Source organism: Rutidosis leptorrhynchoides, chromosome 5, assembly GCF_046630445.1.
Source record: "Rutidosis leptorrhynchoides isolate AG116_Rl617_1_P2 chromosome 5, CSIRO_AGI_Rlap_v1, whole genome shotgun sequence".
NCBI classification, from domain to species: domain Eukaryota; kingdom Viridiplantae; phylum Streptophyta; class Magnoliopsida; order Asterales; family Asteraceae; genus Rutidosis; species Rutidosis leptorrhynchoides.
The window spans coordinates 84,718,986-84,737,425 of record NC_092337.1 but is presented as its reverse complement, the minus strand read 5'-3'; the positions used below and the strand labels follow the sequence as shown (position 1 = coordinate 84,737,425).

General features: G+C 34.4%; 2 protein-coding genes across 5 annotated transcripts; both read right to left on the bottom strand.

Annotated features, from left to right (window-relative positions):
- Nucleotides 1–2,030: 2,030 nt before the first annotated feature.
- Nucleotides 2,031–4,975, bottom strand: LOC139850387 (uncharacterized). Of its 4 annotated transcripts, none has more exons than XM_071839967.1 (7): nt 4,887–4,975; nt 4,771–4,823; nt 3,804–3,866; nt 3,472–3,519; nt 3,195–3,257; nt 2,400–2,433; nt 2,031–2,295 (listed from the first exon to the last, which is right to left on the bottom strand). In XM_071839967.1, the coding sequence occupies exons 1-6, from the start codon at nt 4,924–4,926 to the stop codon at nt 2,404–2,406; spliced, it is 297 nt and encodes a 98-aa protein (XP_071696068.1). In that variant the 5' UTR covers nt 4,927–4,975; the 3' UTR covers nt 2,031–2,295; nt 2,400–2,403. The 4 variants fall into 4 exon arrangements, with proteins under 4 accessions (XP_071696068.1, XP_071696069.1, XP_071696066.1 ...); XM_071839968.1 differs by having other exon boundaries at nt 2,031–2,291; XM_071839965.1 differs by having other exon boundaries at nt 2,031–2,291; nt 2,400–2,462; nt 4,887–4,967.
- Nucleotides 4,976–9,847: 4,872 nt separating this feature from the next.
- On the bottom strand, nt 9,848–15,425 carry LOC139846580 (dihydrolipoyl dehydrogenase 1, chloroplastic-like). The gene is made up of 15 exons (XM_071836056.1): nt 15,002–15,425; nt 14,513–14,659; nt 14,248–14,382; nt 14,001–14,106; nt 13,737–13,861; nt 12,808–12,933; nt 12,639–12,719; nt 12,396–12,458; nt 12,234–12,308; nt 12,070–12,148; nt 11,505–11,605; nt 11,151–11,264; nt 10,768–10,881; nt 10,367–10,438; nt 9,848–10,093 (listed from the first exon to the last, which is right to left on the bottom strand). Exons 1-15 carry the CDS (start codon nt 15,299–15,301, stop codon nt 10,058–10,060), a joined length of 1,674 nt encoding a protein of 557 aa, XP_071692157.1. The 5' UTR covers nt 15,302–15,425; the 3' UTR covers nt 9,848–10,057.
- Nucleotides 15,426–18,440: the final 3,015 nt, after the last annotated feature.

Genomic DNA, 18,440 nt, shown 5'->3' with positions numbered 1-18,440 from the left:
AAATCTTTGTGATTTAATAGAATACATTTCCTTGGATTTTGCATTAGATGCTTATGATACCTTAAACCCTTTAGGTATATTCATGTATGTCACTATCAAGTGATCCATACAGATAAGTAGTTACAACATCCATGAGATACATTTAAGTAACTACAAGGTTGATTAAGTATCTAATAAGTAATTGTATCCATTACAGAAGGATAAATTTTCCTCATAATTCATTTCCGGTCTTTGTGGGAAATCTTGAGTTACAAGTCTAGTTTTGCCTTGTAACTTCATTTGCACATTTCTTTTTCGGATAAAAATTCATTTGTATCTCATACGTTTCACATCTTTAAAAGTGATAACGATTGATCCGAAAACTTTTCTTTTATTTAGCGATTCTAATTCAGCTCGTATTGCTCCTTTCCATTGAGCTCAATCATGTCTATTTTGATATTCAATGACAGATTTTGATTCTAGATCATCATCTTTATTCATGATGTCATTGTAATATTATATGAAAATATCTTATCAAGATTTTTCATTTCATTTCGGTTCCATAATATTGCATAATTTATCGCAATTTATGTATTTACATTTATCAATATCCTCTGCAGAAGGAATATTGATTTATGGTTCTTCTTGAACACTTTCTTTTACCTCATTATCAGCTGATTTTCCTTTTCGAGGATTTTTATCTTTGGAACCAATTGGTCTTCCACGTTTCAGACGTGGCAAATACTCATGAGTGACATTATTGCCAGCTTTTGGAATTTCAATTCGAGCTGGTGCATTTCCTGCTATTATATATTATTTAGTCACTCTTTTTGTATCTTTAAATGCATAAAGTAATTAATTTGCAAGTTCTTGCATATGCATTATTTTTAACTTTCGTTTCGCATTCTTTTGTGCGAGTTCTATATAGCTTAATTGATGTTCACATCATGAAGCATCTTTTTCTTTATTTTTCATTTCTCCCTCTAATATAGGGAATAATTTTTAAAATAACAATCAGCAAAACGTGCTGTAAAAACATCACCCGTCATGAGTTCAATATATCTTATAATTGAAGATGTTTCATATTCAATATATATATCCTCATCCTCATTTGAGGACCCATTTTAGTGCGTTGTGGTTGTGCAACTAGAACATATATTATACAAACAAATGTTCTAATGGAAAATATTTGGCTCTCGGCCAAAATCAAGTTGTAGGGGAGAATATTTATGATTTGCATTTTATCTAATATGAAATAATGTCGCAGCATGCAAATTTGCATGTCCCTATATAAATTCTGAGAGTTGTGTACTCATTATCAATGGTATAGCTATTAGTTGCAATCGTTTAATTAATGATTCAGCTAAACCAATTTTTGTATGCACATGAGCAACAAGATGTTCAACAACAATCCCTATAGGCACATGCCACATTTCGACTTGATAACACACAAACATGAGACCATCCGCTAGATGCGTATATTAGAACCATGAAATATCAAAATGGTCCACATGATGGATGAATTGGTCCATATATATAACCTTGAATTCTTTCAAGAAACATTGGTGATTGTTTCTCAAAATTTTTTTCATTAATCACCATATGTGCTTTTTCATTAATCACCATATGTGCTTTTCATTAATCACCATATGTGCTTTTTCATTAATCACCATATGTGCTTTTCATTAATCACCATATGTGCTTTTTCATTATATGTATTTCTCATTTCCGGTTATCATTGACTGATAATCATATCCATTATGACTACCTTGAGTGGCTATTAACTACTTAAATGTGTAACAATACATAAGAACAAAGAGAGAAGAACTATTGATACTGATATTTCAAGAGAAATGGTACACCATTAAATGGCTACCATACATGTCTATTTATAGTGTAAAATATTACTATACAAGCTATACAAAGTTGACTATAAAATTTATCATCCATATCTACATATGAATTTTGTACGTTCATATTATAACATTTTAATCATAATAAACATTTTTTTAGCAATAATTGTATAGCTCCTTAAATGAATTATGTCATCAAAACATTATTCCATAGTTCCATACATATAACAGAACTTTGAACATTACGGAGTATTAGTTTGTACAATGATTTCAAGAACAGAAAATTATCTAAATGATGGAACAGTGAATTATAACAGAAGATACTTATTTTTTATCTCAGTTCTCAAATGTTACTCACAATTTTAGCGCCAAACAACATGCTTAATTTGTGAACATAAACAACTATGGACAACAAATGCTTTTGTAGTCTCCTCTTTCGCGTTTCAACATATCTTTAATCTGCCTGAATATCAATAAACTGATGAATCAGTTTGAGCAGTAACAAGAATAAAGACAGACTAGAAAATGAAATAAGAAAGAAAATATTCATAAGATTTAGAAACTTACATAACTATCTTGCCTTGAAACACACGCAGGTTGCCTAGGTGGCAAACGTTCACGAGGGGTTTTCTGTAATTCAGGTTAAACCGCTTAACATGTACGACAATGTGCATATTTTTGAAATAAACTAACGAAAAAATCATGTCATTATGTAACTAATTAACCAAAACTAGACCGGGCAATTGTGACCCATACATTCAAATTCGGGTCAAATGGGTCAAGCTTTCAGGTCAATTGGGTCTTGAGAAAAATCAAGCTTAACAATGTAAATCAAAATTTAAAAAAAGATCCAAATGGATTTCTCTCCGACCTATTGAGTCCTATAAAAAAAATGAACGGGTCTAATGGGTATCAATACTCAAAGATCAATAAATAGAAATGGGTCAAATGAGTTTTGTGAATGGGCCAAGCACAAAAAGTCTCATCTATCAAAAAATTATGAAAGCATTCATGGTTATATCATTTATTATGTATATTAATAGTTCTTATGTATATATAATAAATAAATATATCTAAAATAATGTAATAAATGTAAAATAAGCGACATAACTCATTTGACCCATTTGACCCAACTGACCTGTGACCCGTTTCGACCCGTTACCCAAACCAACCCAACTTGACCCATTTTGACCCATTTAAAAAATTGACCCGTTTGACCTATGACCCATTTCAACCCAAAACTATTTTGACCCGTTACCCAAACCGACCCAACCTTACCTGTTTGCTAGGCATAGCCAAAACATATGACACTACTACAAATATCTCTCATTAATACAATTTATTTTATTTGCATTATTTTACCTGCAATTTTGGCTGCAGGGTCTCAATGACTCTAGCTGATTTCTCATTCACTCCTGCACCTTGCTGTTTATTTGAACATTGAAAATATAATATATAATATAATATATAATATATATAATATACTACTAATTAGAAGGCCATATATTTGGGTACATGTATTTAAGCCTTCTGAACCCCATTAATTTGGGTCTAATAAGCCCAATAGTGAAAAGATGGTCCAAAACTAAAGTTAAGCCCATATTTATATCAAAAACTATACTAGAGTTATGAGCTAAACCTTGCACAAAGCCCAATCTGCTGAATCGAAGAAAGCACGTTCGTGATCCTGGTGGTACAATCGCATAAAATTAATTTTTCAAAATCTCATGAGCAATAAATAATATATTCGTTGATAAATATTTTTTTTGACCTTTGTATTTTTTATTCCTAACAATTTTTAGACTAGCTATCTTTTTAAGGTAGAGCCCACATGAATTGGCATCTTTTGAAGAAAAGTATATTTCATAACTATAACATGTATGTATTTCAAATTCAAAGTTTTAGCCAAAATGTAGGTTTAATGGGAAAACTTAATTGCATTAGATACGTATGTATGTATTTTTGACATGCCTTTGAGATCAAAGGTTTCTTCTTTGGTGCTAATCCTCCATACTTTTGGCATGGTATAGTTCCCTAGTAAAAAGATGCATAAACACGAATTAAATTAAATCATAAGAATATTATTGTACACAACCAATTTTGTAAAAAAAAAAAAATCGAGTGTATATTCCAATAAAAAGGTTTACCGACAATTAAGTTATAAAAAATAAATATAAACACGTGTTTGTTCTCATGAATAAGTCGTTTTCTTTGAAAGGGGCATTTTCACATGACTCTTACCATTCCAACTAACTCTACAAATCTCTATCATTCATCAAATATCTATGTTATTCATTGAACTTCAATCAATCTATTCTATAAATAAAAAATAAATAAAGTACATATAAAAAGACCTTAATAATAATTGGTTAACCAACATGGCACATGTCCGTAGACTACAATACATAGTTTCATATTTCACCCTGCCAAACTCCAAAAATATCATATTTCTCAAAAAAAACACATTAACCTCGTGTAGTATAGACATTTCATTAAGATAGTGTTTAGCATTGCGGTTCGAACAGATTATTATTTGATTATTGCATTAGTAAAACGTAAATTAGCAAAAAGTGTGAGAGGAAACACAATTTTGAAAAAGTAAGTTGTTATCAATATTATCCTTTTCAAAACACCATTTTGAGTGTTCAAAAGCTACTTTGAAAATGCATAGTAAAAAACCCTCTACATCTCTAACTCGAGCATATAGAGGTGATCATTCGGAGTTCCACTGTTGATTGTTATTTGCCTTATACCATTTATGTGTGTGCAGTAATACGCAAATCATCATAAGCAACATTGTAATTCTATTATTATTGGACGTATATAACATATATATCATGTTGCTCGTATACCATTTTCATGTAACATAATACTCGATACATTGTAATAAATATGCGAAAAATGAAAAGCAACATTAATTAAAAACCGGTGGTAATACCTCATTGCCATGATCATTGCTAGAGTTTATTCCCTCGTACTCTGCCATTACACCTGTTCCACAAAAACATTACTATAATTCTAACTCAAAAGTGTAAGAAACAAACAAATATATACATGAAAAATACTCTTGTTTCACAACAATTAAAGAAGTCATAATTTGAATTCGAGTATCACCAAAAAGTAATTGTTGACTGAAAAAGAACAAGAAACGTGTGAAAACTTGGATGGTTAGGAAGAAATAAGGAGACCAAACTCTAAGACCTTATTTATAGACATACTATACATACATGGCAAAAAAAAAAAAAAAAAAAAAAAAGAAAAAAAAAAAAAGAAAAAGAAAAAAAGTTGATGTTGTTTAATATTAAAATACAATAGCTTATACTTTAATAAACAAATATTGCTTAAAGGGGGAATATATGTGGACGTAAACGGATGAGGTTTTTGTAACCTTTTTTAGGTTACAAGGATATGAGAGTGTATATTTACTTTTTACGCATTAATAAGCTCGTGATGTGTTGCTAGTGAAATTTGAAACTGACTTTTTTACGAGGATATCAAGACGTTAATCACTAAATCATCTTCTATGTATGTATATGCTGTAGAGAGAGAGAGAGAGAGAGAGAGAGAGAGAGAGAGAGAGAGAGAGAGAGAGGTTACCTTGAAACAGAGGAATGAAGGGAAGCAAGCAAAGTAAAAGAAGAAAGAAGAGATAAAAAGAGATGGGAAATGAATGTTAAAAGGAGGGTGGTGATGGTGGGGTTAGGAGGTAGGAGGTAGGGAAGTTATGAGTTAAATAGTTGGACATGAATATATGCAAAACCAATTCTTTTTAAAATATTTTTTAATATGTTTGTATGTGTGATAAGCAGTGTTTTAAAAAAACTCGATTACTCGCCGATTAATCTTCGATTAATCATTTTTAAGGGCAATTCGTTCCGATTTTCAAAAATTCGTTTAATTAAATGGTTAACATCAATTAATTGGTCAAAATCGAATTTGGTAATCAAATTCGGTCAAAGTCATAAATGATTAACATTTAAAAATGAATTTACACTGGAACTTTATAGTTTTTGAGTAAAATGAATATTTTTAGACAATTATGTTAAAGTTTATTTTTATATTTATGATTTTTTTTCCATATTTATACATATAATTTTTGAAATTTAATATTTAAATGTATACAGTACAATTCGATTAATCCCCGATTAATCTCCGAATTACCGATTAATCCTTTTAAAGTTCCGGCCGATTAATCTCCAAATAGCGAATTTTGCAACCTTGGTGATAAGTCCTTAATATATTTATATTAAATTAAAATTTATATAATGAATATATAAACATAGTTGGCGTGTGGAAAAATGGCAGCTACCAAAACAAGAGTGTTTGGTGTGGTATTAAGTGGATCAGAATAGAGTCTTCTAGCTCACAATGATTCAATAACAACACCAACCGATAGATATAAACATTTGTGTAACTGCAATTAACATGTGTGCAAGTGTATATATAGATAGGGGAAAATGAATATGGTGCTGTTGTACATATAAGCCTATATGACAAACACCTTCAAATCACTTAATTTTGATGTTTTTCGTGTAAAATATTATTCATTTCGACTCTTGTGTAACATTTTGCAAGACTAAACTTTGATTTGAAACAACAAAATTCAAGTTTATCCATGTTGTACATCATTTTTTCGCGAACCTTATTAGTAAATAATGTTTCACTATAAATAAGATGTCATTCTTAGGTGTAAGCTTTACGAATCAAACTTCAAAAGAAGATTGGTTTTGCTTTGTTTATGATTCACTAACGTATTACAAAACTTATTTTACACAAAAAACATCAAAACAAAGTGATTTGAAAGTGTTTGTCATATAAGCTTATATGTATAACAGCACCATATTCACTTTCTCCATATAGATATTATCCATTAAATTATCCTCATTTTCCCATTGCAACAATTTATACGTACTCCATATATATAGACATACAGTCGTTCCTCTAATATCGAGGTCTCGGGTTAAAAAATTCAGTATCAATATATCTTAAGAATCAAAGTAAATTACCCACCTTCCAGATAGTCTAAAACATGATAAACATTATCTATTGATATAGATGACAAATCGTTATCCTTCTATTGACCTCCGTCCATATTAATAGTAAAAAGTAAGTACTGTATTTAGATATGTTTTACTAACCAACTTCTCTAATTGGTTTTTACCAACTTGTAGGACTTGTTGATTGTCAAATTCTCGTGGAGTTGGCCAAACATGTAATGTAAGCATAAGATTGATAAGATGTGAAATTCCTCATCTCACACATTATCGCCATTACAATATTAATTTGATAAAATGCGAAAATAAAAGGAATTTGCATAAGATTGATGAGCTTCAACATGCAAGTGGTAAAGGACTTTTTTGACGAGCTAAGACACATGTTTATTGGCTTGATGAATGAACATACAAGTGAACTCATTTTCATAATTAAGGAGGCCGCTAGGTGAGCTGGATTGATTTTGTGATAAATCTAGATCAAAATTCAAAAAATCAAAATTTGAAACATATTTAGTGCCAAAAATCCCGATTTATACATATTTAGTGCAAAAAAACCGGATTTATACTTATTATATGGGATCGCATGACCCCACTAAAACCCCCTAGAACCGCCAGGGGGCAGTGGACTGATCTTTCATGCGTCTAAGGCGGTCCGGCATGAGTCGGTTGAGGTTATAGATGCACAAACCGGATAAAAAACCGGATTCGGACAAAAAAAAAACCGGATTTTTTTGTCCGGATTTTTCGGAACCGGTTCCGGATCCGGTTCCGGTTCTCGGCGTCGGATATTTTTCGGATTTTTTTCCGGAACCGGTTCTTTTTCGGATCTCGATAGGATTTTTTCGGATTTTTCTTGGACTAGGATTCGATTTTGCGAATTATATTTTTACCAGTTCTATTTTTTTTTAACGTTTGACAACAATAATATAATCGGTATAAAGAAAAGTTATAATGCTCAACAAAATAGATAATATAAATAACAATATTCGAACAATACAATTATAAAAATAACACTTTTATTCGAACGATACAATAATAAAAATAACACTTTTATTCGAACAATACAATTATAATTAATACATTTCGAGCTTCGGCATGACCATCACCCAATAATGTATTAAGACTGAAGTATATCGAGCTTCGGCATTGCCATCACCCGTTATACTTTAGTCATCAAATGACCCAAATGTGTTATCTTGTTGAGCGCGTTGAGGACGGTGCCTTCGATCGTAGTCTTCAAAAGCGGGGTCATCAACTAGAGAAAGGTAAGCTTGTTGGTAAACCGATACATTCATTTCGGTTTGGTCCATATCAAACGCTTCATAGTCACCTTCATCCACTTCGTTTAGTTCATTGTCAGAATTCTCTTCGGTTGTTGTAGGTGATAATCCCGCTAAATTTTCTTCATACTCTATACATTCTTCAATGTCGTTATATAACGGACCTTCTAATGAAGTTTGATCTTGTATCCTATCTACCCCATCCAAATAATCTTTCAAACATACACATATTTTCACGGCTTGGGGGGTAAGTCTTGACCTTCTTTCCGATATAATTCGACCACTCAAAGAAAAGGCCGATTCGGAAGCTACGGTTGAAGCTTGAACGGCAAATAAGTCACGAGCCATAATGCTTGTGTCTTGTTTTGTTTTCCACCATTTTAAAATGTCAAGGTTGTTAAATTGTTCTTCACTCATGTTTAGTGCAAAGTTTGCCATCTTATAATTTTCCAACTCGCTTGTGGGTGCCGATGTTCGTGCACGTTTGGAAGCGTCTTCACGTACCAAGTATTTTAAAATCGATAACACGTTTCATTAAAAGCCAAGAATCGGGATTAAACCAATGAGCGGTAACGGCTAAATAAGAATTTGTCGTTCCATGTGGTGCGCTCCAAACATCACAAGTTATAGAAACCCTATGTTTATATGTTCGAAAACCTTCAATTATTTCAGTTTTAGCTTTTTTCCATAATTTAAAGGCGTCACGTCTTAAGGTAGAACGACTTACATTGCTATATCGCGGTTGTAGTCGATTCCGAATTAGCTCCGTAAGCCTTAGATTGTCGAAGTGGTTGAAAGGAAGCGCTTGTTGAATGACAAACCTTGACAAATCTTGCAGAAGAGCTTCGGCATCGTATTCAAAAATCGAACCATCGGCCCGCATTGTTTGTTGTCTCGGGTCTTGCCTTGCACTATAACTTTTGTCAAGATGTTTTCTTAACGTTGTATTACCCGAAACACCCATGAACTTCATACATTGTGTACAACGAGCTTTTTCCGCACCATCCTTCATTACACACAACTCGAATTTGGACCAAACGTCCCCTTTTCGCTTGGTTTCTTTTTTGTAATCAATATCGGCCGAAGTGTAGCCTTGTGAAGATGTTCCAACGGAAGCGGAAGCTTGTGAATTATCCATATGGGATAAGTAAGTAGATATTAGAGAATAATTAGTGATTTAGAAAAAAAAATATGAGAATGTTTGTTGGTGCATTTTCAACCAAGGCATTACCATGTATTTATAATGAACTTTGTGGGGTTAAAATGGTCAAAAAAAACTCAAAAAACGGCAAAAAAAAAGGCTGAAACTGCAAAAAAAAAAAAAAAAAAACGGCTATTTTTTTGAAAAACCGGATCTGATCCGAATCCGGATCCAAACCGGATCGGATAAAATCCGATTTATATCCGGAAAAAATCCGGTGGTCTTGAAAATCTGGATCCGGTTGGAACCGGATCGGATCTCGGATCCGGATCCGGATTTCTGCGTGTCCGGTTCTGGTTCTGTCCGGTTCCGGATCGGGTCACCGGATCGGATCTGGATCCAGTTTTTTTGCCCATCTCTAGTTGAGGTTGTTAATATTTTTCAATAGTTCTTTGAGCGATTGAGTATAGCTTAAATCTGCTTAAATATAGTAAACAAGTCATTCTAAACCACTATTACTATTTTAATATCTTTTGTCATTTTATCTTGCATAATAGATAGAAATCTCAAAATCTACAGCTCTTGATATTCAACTGAGAATAAGAAATTCAATCACTTTATATCATCATCCAAAAGCAATGGTTCGAGTATCACAAATTAACATACAAATTGGATTGTAAATTTGGTTTGATCTTAAAGTGTGAAGTTCGTTTCAATTTACAAAAATATCAAACCAAAATGCTTTCATTTAAGGGATGAGCATTAAAAGGTTCGTGGCACTCGAGCTTGGCTGGTCATATTTGAGCTTGATTATACTGCTACTGGCTTGCGGTTATCTAAATTGACCTGATATTCAAGTGGCACACAGTTTAAAACTATTTGTTTATCCAAATGATTCTTTTGGTTGTGTTTAGAAACTTAATGAGAGTTTGGTTACATATCAGTAACAGTGTAAAAATAGTGCTTTAAAGGTTCGTTTTCTTGGGTGGTCTTACACATAAAGAGCATATTTGGATGAAGTTTTTAAATCTACATGGAATATAGCATATTTCATATTGTTAAAAATTTGTTGCAAATTTGTGACATGCGGAAGAAATGTATCAAAAATGAGATGCTCACCTGGGCTGACTTAAAAAGTTCATCTAGGACTTCAGATAGGGTGGGATGTGCATGAACAGCAAACTTTATGTCCTGCAAATATAATAGAGGTTGCATTCTCGACCAATTTACTTTTGGATAGATGGATATGGATTATGCTTTATTTCTAATGGGTCATATAAGTAATATAAGTCAGCTATAAGGAAACTAGCTAAACATGTCAAGAGTTGCCTGAGGCGTATTTTTAATGAATTCAAGCCAATTGGGACCTGTAATAAAGGTTCCTAGTCTGGACCCAGTGACACATTAATCAACCCATTCATTTTATAACCTTAAAAATAAATATATATAAAACATAACAGTAACTTTACTCATTACAAATGACAAGTAATATACCAAAGAAATGAAGTCGAAAAGTGCACCTGAATCTTAATTCCTAATGCCATGGCATTTGAAGCTTCATGGATAAGATCAGCAGCATGTAGGCCCAAGATATGCACGCCAAGAATCTCCCCGGTATCGGGCCTATATATCAACTGCACAAGACAAAAGCAAAATGGGCAGGCTGAGTAGCAGATCAAGTTGGGTTCAAGTCAAACAGAACATGGTATGTTTAACTAGTAATTTAGATTTTATAAAAACCTTTTGACCCATTTGACCCGTTTGCTTCTAAACTATCGCTCCACCAGTTTGACCCATAAAATTTCAAACATGCAACCCGTTCTTAAGTAAATGGGTTGGCATTTCCACCTCTAATCCCTAAGTGTTGTGATTATTAACAAATAACGAAGTTGTGGAAGAAGACCTTGGCAACACCCTCTCCTTCATTTTCTGCCAACGCTTTTGTGTTGGCCTTGAAACTTGTCTTTGCAATACTTATCTTGAATTTCTTCTTTTTAGCTTTCTCCTTAGCTTGAGGCTGCAAAAATCAGTTGTCTTAAATATCCTTAACTAAATTATAATAAAGGTTATCGTTTGTGCTTAGATCAACATCATCAATCTTGTGCAACGCTTATAACAGGAAAATAGGTAATATAATAAAAACTCATTTAACCATTAACTATTAATAAATGCTCACATAGTTTCATCTCTTTAATATGAAAATTTGTGTACTTTAGTCATGATTTTGTAAGTGGACAACTAAGATTGCAATTTTTACCTCTGTCAATCCAACCATGCTGATTTCAGGATGGGTGAAGCAAGCTGCCGGGACACTTAAATGGTTGAGAACATGATCTTTTCCACTGACTTGTTCCACAACTATTTCAAACAACTCATATTAACATATTTGGATTAGTTGGTATACTGAATGTAAACCACATAAGGATGGTACTATAGAGAGGTGGCAAAATGGACTGGTTAGGAGCGTTGGGTCATGAAGATAAATAATAATTATCTAGCGTGGGTCAAAATGAGTAGGTTCAGGTCGGGCCAACCCACAAACAATTTGTTTCCCATTTTTAAAGATTTTAGAACAGTTAATGTGCTAAAGATGATTAAGAATGCGACGTTACATAATATAGTCTAATCTTATTAAATGAGCAATAATAATGGAGGTTTTATATATTACGGATAATTTTCAACCCATTTGAAACGTTTCCTTTTAAGTTTCCTTTTAAGTTTATACCTTCACCTTGACCCATTCAAGTCAAACAAAACCTAAATTGACTCATTTTAGGGTAGATCAGTCAACAATTGCCACCTCCAGAAGTACTATCACTTACCAGAAATTCCTTGTGCACTAGCAGCATGAGCAAGCATCAATTTGCCATTTGCATCACCAATGCAATATAAGTGAGGAACCTAATTAATAATATAAATTCATCACTAGATATTAATCAATGAGATAACTTTTGCATATAAACTCAGAATGGCACTTGCAACCAACCGTTTTTCCTTTCGCATCAATTACTCGCATACGCTCATCAACAGGAACAAAACCTCGTTGAGTCTCGACACCAATCTGAATCCATTATACAAGCAGAATCATACATTTAATGATAATGATATATTATTTCCATTGTTACTAATTCAATTCTTATTAACATACATTTTCCAACCCAAGACCTTTTGTAAATGGAGCTCTTCCAGTGGCAATTAATGCTGCATCTACCTACAGAAGTAGCCAAAAAAAACATATGAAAGATGAGTATTTGCCTATTTTAGTGCTAGTACATAATAGTTTTTAGAACCTTTTATAGTCCTCTAAATACTCAAATTATTATTGAGACTAAATTGTGAGTATCGTGCATGTTTCCTAAACAGTCATACTATTCGATATCAATTGTATTACCTCTAGCATCTCTTTTAGTTCTTTTGTCTTAGCATTGATGAGTTCAATCATAACTGGCTTCCCATCCTTCGCTGGAGTAATCTGTTAAAATAGTCAGACAAAACCGATGCGACTTTACCTTACTCGAATTTCAAATTTAAGTAAGCTACATAAATATAGAATATATTACCTTGCTAGCAAATACTCCAGTATGATAGTCGATTTTTCTTGGATTTATAAGAACCCTTTGAGCTAACTTGCTAATCTCGGGATCAAATCCAGGCATAAGTTGATCAAGAGCTTCAATAAATGTGACCTGTACATGTATTCATCATCATTTGGTGACTAACAGAAAACTTTGTGTTCCCAACATATCAGGGAAAATTAAAATATTGACAAGCAGAAATGATAAACAATCAGTCAATCACTATAATGCTGCCTTACATGAATAATAATATGATGATAGTATGATACCGAAGTATAATGCATCCTTGAGTCTCAAGTCTTATTATACTAGGATATGAATTAAAAGCTTAGTAATGACACAGAGATAATTTTTATTACTATTTTTTGAAGTTATAACAAGCAACCGTTTGGTTGTAAACAAAGTATTTTACCTTTATGGGCTTCTTCCAGGCAATATTTCAGCTTCTGAGGGAACATTAGATGCATGTACATAAACTATGCCTTAATGCATGTATTGTTAGATAATAGTTCGATATGACAATTTTGACCCACTTAGGGAACAGGTTGATTTGGGCTTAATATTATATCTTAAATGAATCAGATGAGTAAAACTCAAAGATCGGATAAAATAAAAACGAGTCAACTTGAAAGTACCCGACCTATTTTAATGCACCCACATATACTTGTTTTTTATGCAATTTCCCTGATCCGCCCATTTTTCCATCTATAAAAATACGGTTTTATTGCATATATATTTGAACAACCATATTTTCTTATAAGGAGATGAATGTGAAACACTGGTTCTTCAAATCCAGACAACATAAAATTTAGTAAAGTAATGGATCTTGCTAAAAAAAAACACATGCAAGATCTAAATTTAGGTTTACATTACTTAATTTACTGATACTGAAGCTTGCAGACTGGAAGCCCCACCTCACTACCCAGTGCTGTGTACACATCACTGAATTCAAGGCCAATATAACCACTCCCTACAATGGCTATCCAATCAGGAACAAACTCCAGTTTTAAAGCATGATCACTAGTAACAACAGTCTTCCCTGCAAAAAGATTAATTGCATTTTGAAATTATAAAGCCATAGAAAAAAAAAAATGCAAATTCACATGATAAATGATGCAGATCATTGGAATAACAATACAACCTTATAATAGATAAAATCATCTTAAAAATTTATATACCGTCAACTTCAATGCCTTTAGGGACGAAAGGGACTGATCCAGTAGCAATTATTATATCCTTTGCGGTAATCACGTTATCCAGTCCATATTTCACCTTTTGAGGACCCTGATACATACAATCTCTTAAACAATAATATATGAGAATTTAAAAGGAGAAACGATAATAATGTTAAAGCTATCTATGGCTAATTAGAAATGATCATTGCTTGGTATGCATCAGTTGAATCCAAAAACAAAAATGGCATACCAGTATCGACCCAAAACCGGTTAATATGTCCACACCAAGTGCAGTCAATGAATTTGTCAAATTGTTACGAATTTTTGTAGCAAGATTACTTGCATGATCAGCTACCGCCTGTCTGTCATAACCGGCTCCTGAAACCTATTAAACTTGAAAAGTGCCAAAACATAAGTTCAAATGTGTTCATCATACAAACAAATTTCTTAAAAATATTAGCTTACGACTAATAATTTAAATTTATGTATAATGACTAATGAGAGAGTTATATCACTTGTATGCCTAAAGCCTTCATGTGATGATCATTTTGAAGTTCCCTCATGCGACCACTAACAGCAAGAAGAGCTTTAGAAGGAACACAACCTCTATTTACGCACGTTCCCCCAATCACATCACCTTCAATAATGGCTGTTTTTAGACCCTATTATAACATAAACTTTACTTAACAAAATTGACAAGCAAAAAGACAATCACAACAATAAAGAGGCATGATAATATTACTCGAGATCGTATATTTAGAATCGCATAACAATTTCTACATTTATGTAACTAGATAACGCTACACTGGTGTTACATTCATTATTTAATCAACAAAATAACAAAATCATTATGCAATAAGCAGTATGTACAAATTTAAAAGGTGAAAATAAAGAGGTAAACAGATTTATATAATAAATGTAAAATTAGGTCAAATTTATATGTACCTAATTATATTATAAATTGATAACAATTACTGCAATTACTTATAGTTTGACGTTACAACCTTTTCAACAGCATGCAATGCAGCACCATGACCACCAACACCAGCTCCAATTATCACCAAATCATAATCAAATTTATTAGGAGGACTTCCGTTGCTATTCGTTGCAGCTGCAGATACAATATTGTATTTCTTATTTGATGTATTACAACTGATGACTAGTTTATGTTTGAGGCTAGATAACTGTAAAACCTCTCGTTTGAGACCGCAAAAATAGAGATTGAACGGCAACCGAGAAGATCGATGGACCGTGATTCGATGATTTGATGGGAAAATTGGTGATGTGGAGATTAGGGAATCCATTTTTATGGAATGGAATGAAATGGAATGGTGGAAGTTTGGAAAAAAGGGGATTGATTGTATGAGTGAGGGAGAGTGGTGGTAGTCACTTACCCACTACCCTTGAACTTCACTGGGGCAAGTCACCCTATGTCAGTTGCCATGCCACGAGGTTTTCTTTTTTTTTTTACTTTTCTTTTTGAAAGGAATAATGTATTAAATATAATAATTATAATTATTATTTTAACACACTAACTGACATATTATGTTACCACTCCCTACTTTTTTTGATTCTGCAAGTCACGCCTGACATGTCAAGTGACCTCAGTCATCACAATTGGATAGAGTGAGTGACTGTGTGGGGATATATCATATCATATCAGATGCTGATTTGTCTCCAATTATTGGATTCAACAATTTAAACCTTTTACCGTAAGATATTTTATAGAGTAGAATATTTCAGGTTTATCCACCATCCAATTTATTCGTTCCACCATAAACTGTATAATAATTAGTTGTATTGTACAACGAAATAATGCATATGTTTAGCGGAAGAAATAATTTGGATGGTGGAAATATCATTTTCCATTTGTTACAGTGTATAAACTAGTGTAGTGGTCACGTTGCGGCGGCATTTTGCAACAAATGTTAGTTTTCGTAGGTAGTGTGTTGCTAATATTCGACATGCGATTTCAAGGCGCGTTTTTCGATGCGCATTTTTCGAAGCGCGTTTTCGACTCCCGTTTTCAGCGCGTGTATTCGGCGCGCATATTCAGTTTGACGCCCGGTTTCGAGGCGCTTTTTCGACGCCCTGTTACGACTGGCCGTTTAGACCCGCTTTTCGACAGATGTTTTCGATGTGCGTTTCAGCGCCCGGTATCGACCCGCGGTTTCGGCGCGCGTTTTCGGGCACGGTTTCGCGCGCGTGTTTTAGGTGTCTGTTTTCGACGCGCGTTTTCGACCCTGGTTTCGAGGCGCGTTTTCGACGCCCGTTTTCGACGAGCATTTTCGATGCCCGGTTACGACCGTCTGTTCGACCCGCTTTTTCGACGCGCGTTTCGCACCCGGTTTTGACCCGCGTTTTCGACGCGCGTTTTTGGCGCCCGTGATTGGCGTCCGGTTTCGGTGCGCGTTTTCGGCGCCCGGTTTCGACCCCCGTTTTCTGCGCCCTTTTTTGGCGTTCATTTTCGACGCGCGTTTTCGGCACCCACTTTCGGTGCCAGTTTTCGACGTCCGTTTTCGGTGTCTGGTTTCGGCGCGCGTTTTCAACGCCCGGTTTAAAGGCGCGTTTTTGAAGCCCGTTTTCGAGGCGCATTTTCGACGCCCGTTTTCGACTAGCCGTTTCGAACCGCTTTTTCGACACGCTTTTTCAGCACGCGTTTTCAGCGGGCGTTTCTGATTTGCGTTTTTAGCGTCCGGTTTCAGCGCGTGCTTTCGACCCCTGGTTTTCGACGCGCGTTTTCCGACGCCTGGTTTTTTCTCCCGGTCTCGACGCACGTTTTTGATGCACGGTTTCAACGCCCAGTTTTGGCGTGCGTTTTCGGTCCCTTTTTTCATGTCGCGTTTTCGGCGCCCGTTTTCTGCTCCTGGTTTCGAGGCACGTTTTCGGCGCCCGATTTCGACGCGCTTTTTCGACATGCGTTTTTGTTTAATGTTTTTACGCGCGTTTTCGACCCGCATATTTCTACGCGCCTTTTTTGAGGCGCGTGTTCAGAAGAGATACATCAAAAAATACAAATAAGAAAAATGTTACTACTCGACCCAGGTCTCGACCCAATCCGTTCGATCCGTTTTAATTTCAACCCATTTTGACCCATGACACGTTTCAACCCAAACGCATTTTATCTTTGACCCAGTCCGACCCATATCGACCCGTTTGCCAGGTATAGATGCTATATTTTGTTGTACATATTGAATGACTTGATGTTTGCTACTGAGACCACCATTAACCCTGCTTATGACGTCACATGTAAATGGTGTACTTTTTGGTCAAAAAGTGAAATCTGTCTTTGACATGGCAATGTCAAAATTTGACCCCCTTAACCCTTGTGTCAAATTTTTGTGTCAAATTTAAGTAGGGTCCACCAGTTTTTTTATTTTTACATTTTATTATATAAAATTAATACATTATTTAATAAAAATTAGTAATTTAAAATAATAGTTTTGTAAATTTAAATAATTATTAAATTAAAGTTTCTTATATTATTAACCTCTATTGTAAAAGACCCCGTCTCGAGCCGTTGCGACGCCCGTTGCGACGGTTTGGTGGCTAGCTCGTCCCGTCTCGAAGAAAACCGTCTAATATAACAGTTAACGGTCAAAATTCGGGTAAAAGTTAAAAAAAAATTGGGTCAAAGTCTGTCAAAATTCGAAAAAGCCAGAAAGTCGGTAAAATCGGTCAAATTTGTCGTATTTTAGTTTGAATTTTTTGTTTAAAATTAACGGTGTTAGCGATTATGGGTATAATTTAGCCAATTAAAGATTTTGACTTTAAAATATGCATACATATATACATTTATATACTTATATATATTTAAAAGTCAACTTTGATCAACGTCCGTCTCGACCTTTTTTAGGACCCGACCGTCTCTCTCACGTCTTTTGCAACCTTATTATTAAATTAAAATAATGTGGGGAAAAAATTGAGCCAATACGTATTATCCAAAGTGGAGAAAAAAATTTGGGCCATTGTAGAGAAAATATTGGGCCAATATGTTTCTCCTTTTTAAAACTAAAAATATATTTAGAGTGGCCCCATCTTGCTGCTTCTTCTTCTTCATTAGTTAGAGCATCCACCATTTTTAGGAGAAGCAACAATAGCAACAAAAAAAAGAATAAGGGTAATGATACGCATAACGATCTGTCTTGGAAAGGCACAATACTAATAATACTCTGACTAGAGTATAGCCGGCATGAACCACCCCGGGCAAGGAACATCTCCCCGTTCCACTTTAGTAGCCTGATCATAAGATTACTCACGGGGGCATCCGGGCACAAACGCACCGAATAAAGGGCTAGCCGGGACACAGCATAAAACTTATCTTACTCGGACATGTGTGCAGGCTACCGGCATCACCCAGTCGGGTGTAAAAGCATTGAGAAGCCAAGAACCATATCACATGAAGAAGGCAGGCTGGACCATGAACGTCGGGCACCCGACAAC

Excerpts from the sequence above, each read along its gene's own strand:
- LOC139846580 (XM_071836056.1), bottom strand. The coding sequence starts at position 15,301 with ATGGATTCCCTAATCTCCACATCACCAATTTTCCCATCAAATCATCGA. Across the intron at positions 10,882-11,150 it reads AAGGAGAGGGTGTTGCCAAG|TTGATATATAGGCCCGATAC; the intron begins GTCTTCTTCCAC and ends TGTCTTGTGCAG. Across the intron at positions 10,439-10,767 it reads CATTAGGAATTAAGATTCAG|GACATAAAGTTTGCTGTTCA; the intron begins GTGCACTTTTCG and ends TTATATTTGCAG.
- LOC139850387 (XM_071839965.1), bottom strand. The coding sequence starts at position 4,926 with ATGACTTCTTTAATTGTTGTGAAACAAGAGTATTTTTCAT. Across the intron at positions 4,824-4,886 it reads GAAACAAGAGTATTTTTCAT|GTGTAATGGCAGAGTACGAG; the intron begins GTATATATTTGT and ends TTTGTGGAACAG. Across the intron at positions 2,292-2,399 it reads TTTCAAGGCAAGATAGTTAT|ATTAAAGATATGTTGAAACG; the intron begins GTAAGTTTCTAA and ends ATATTCAGGCAG.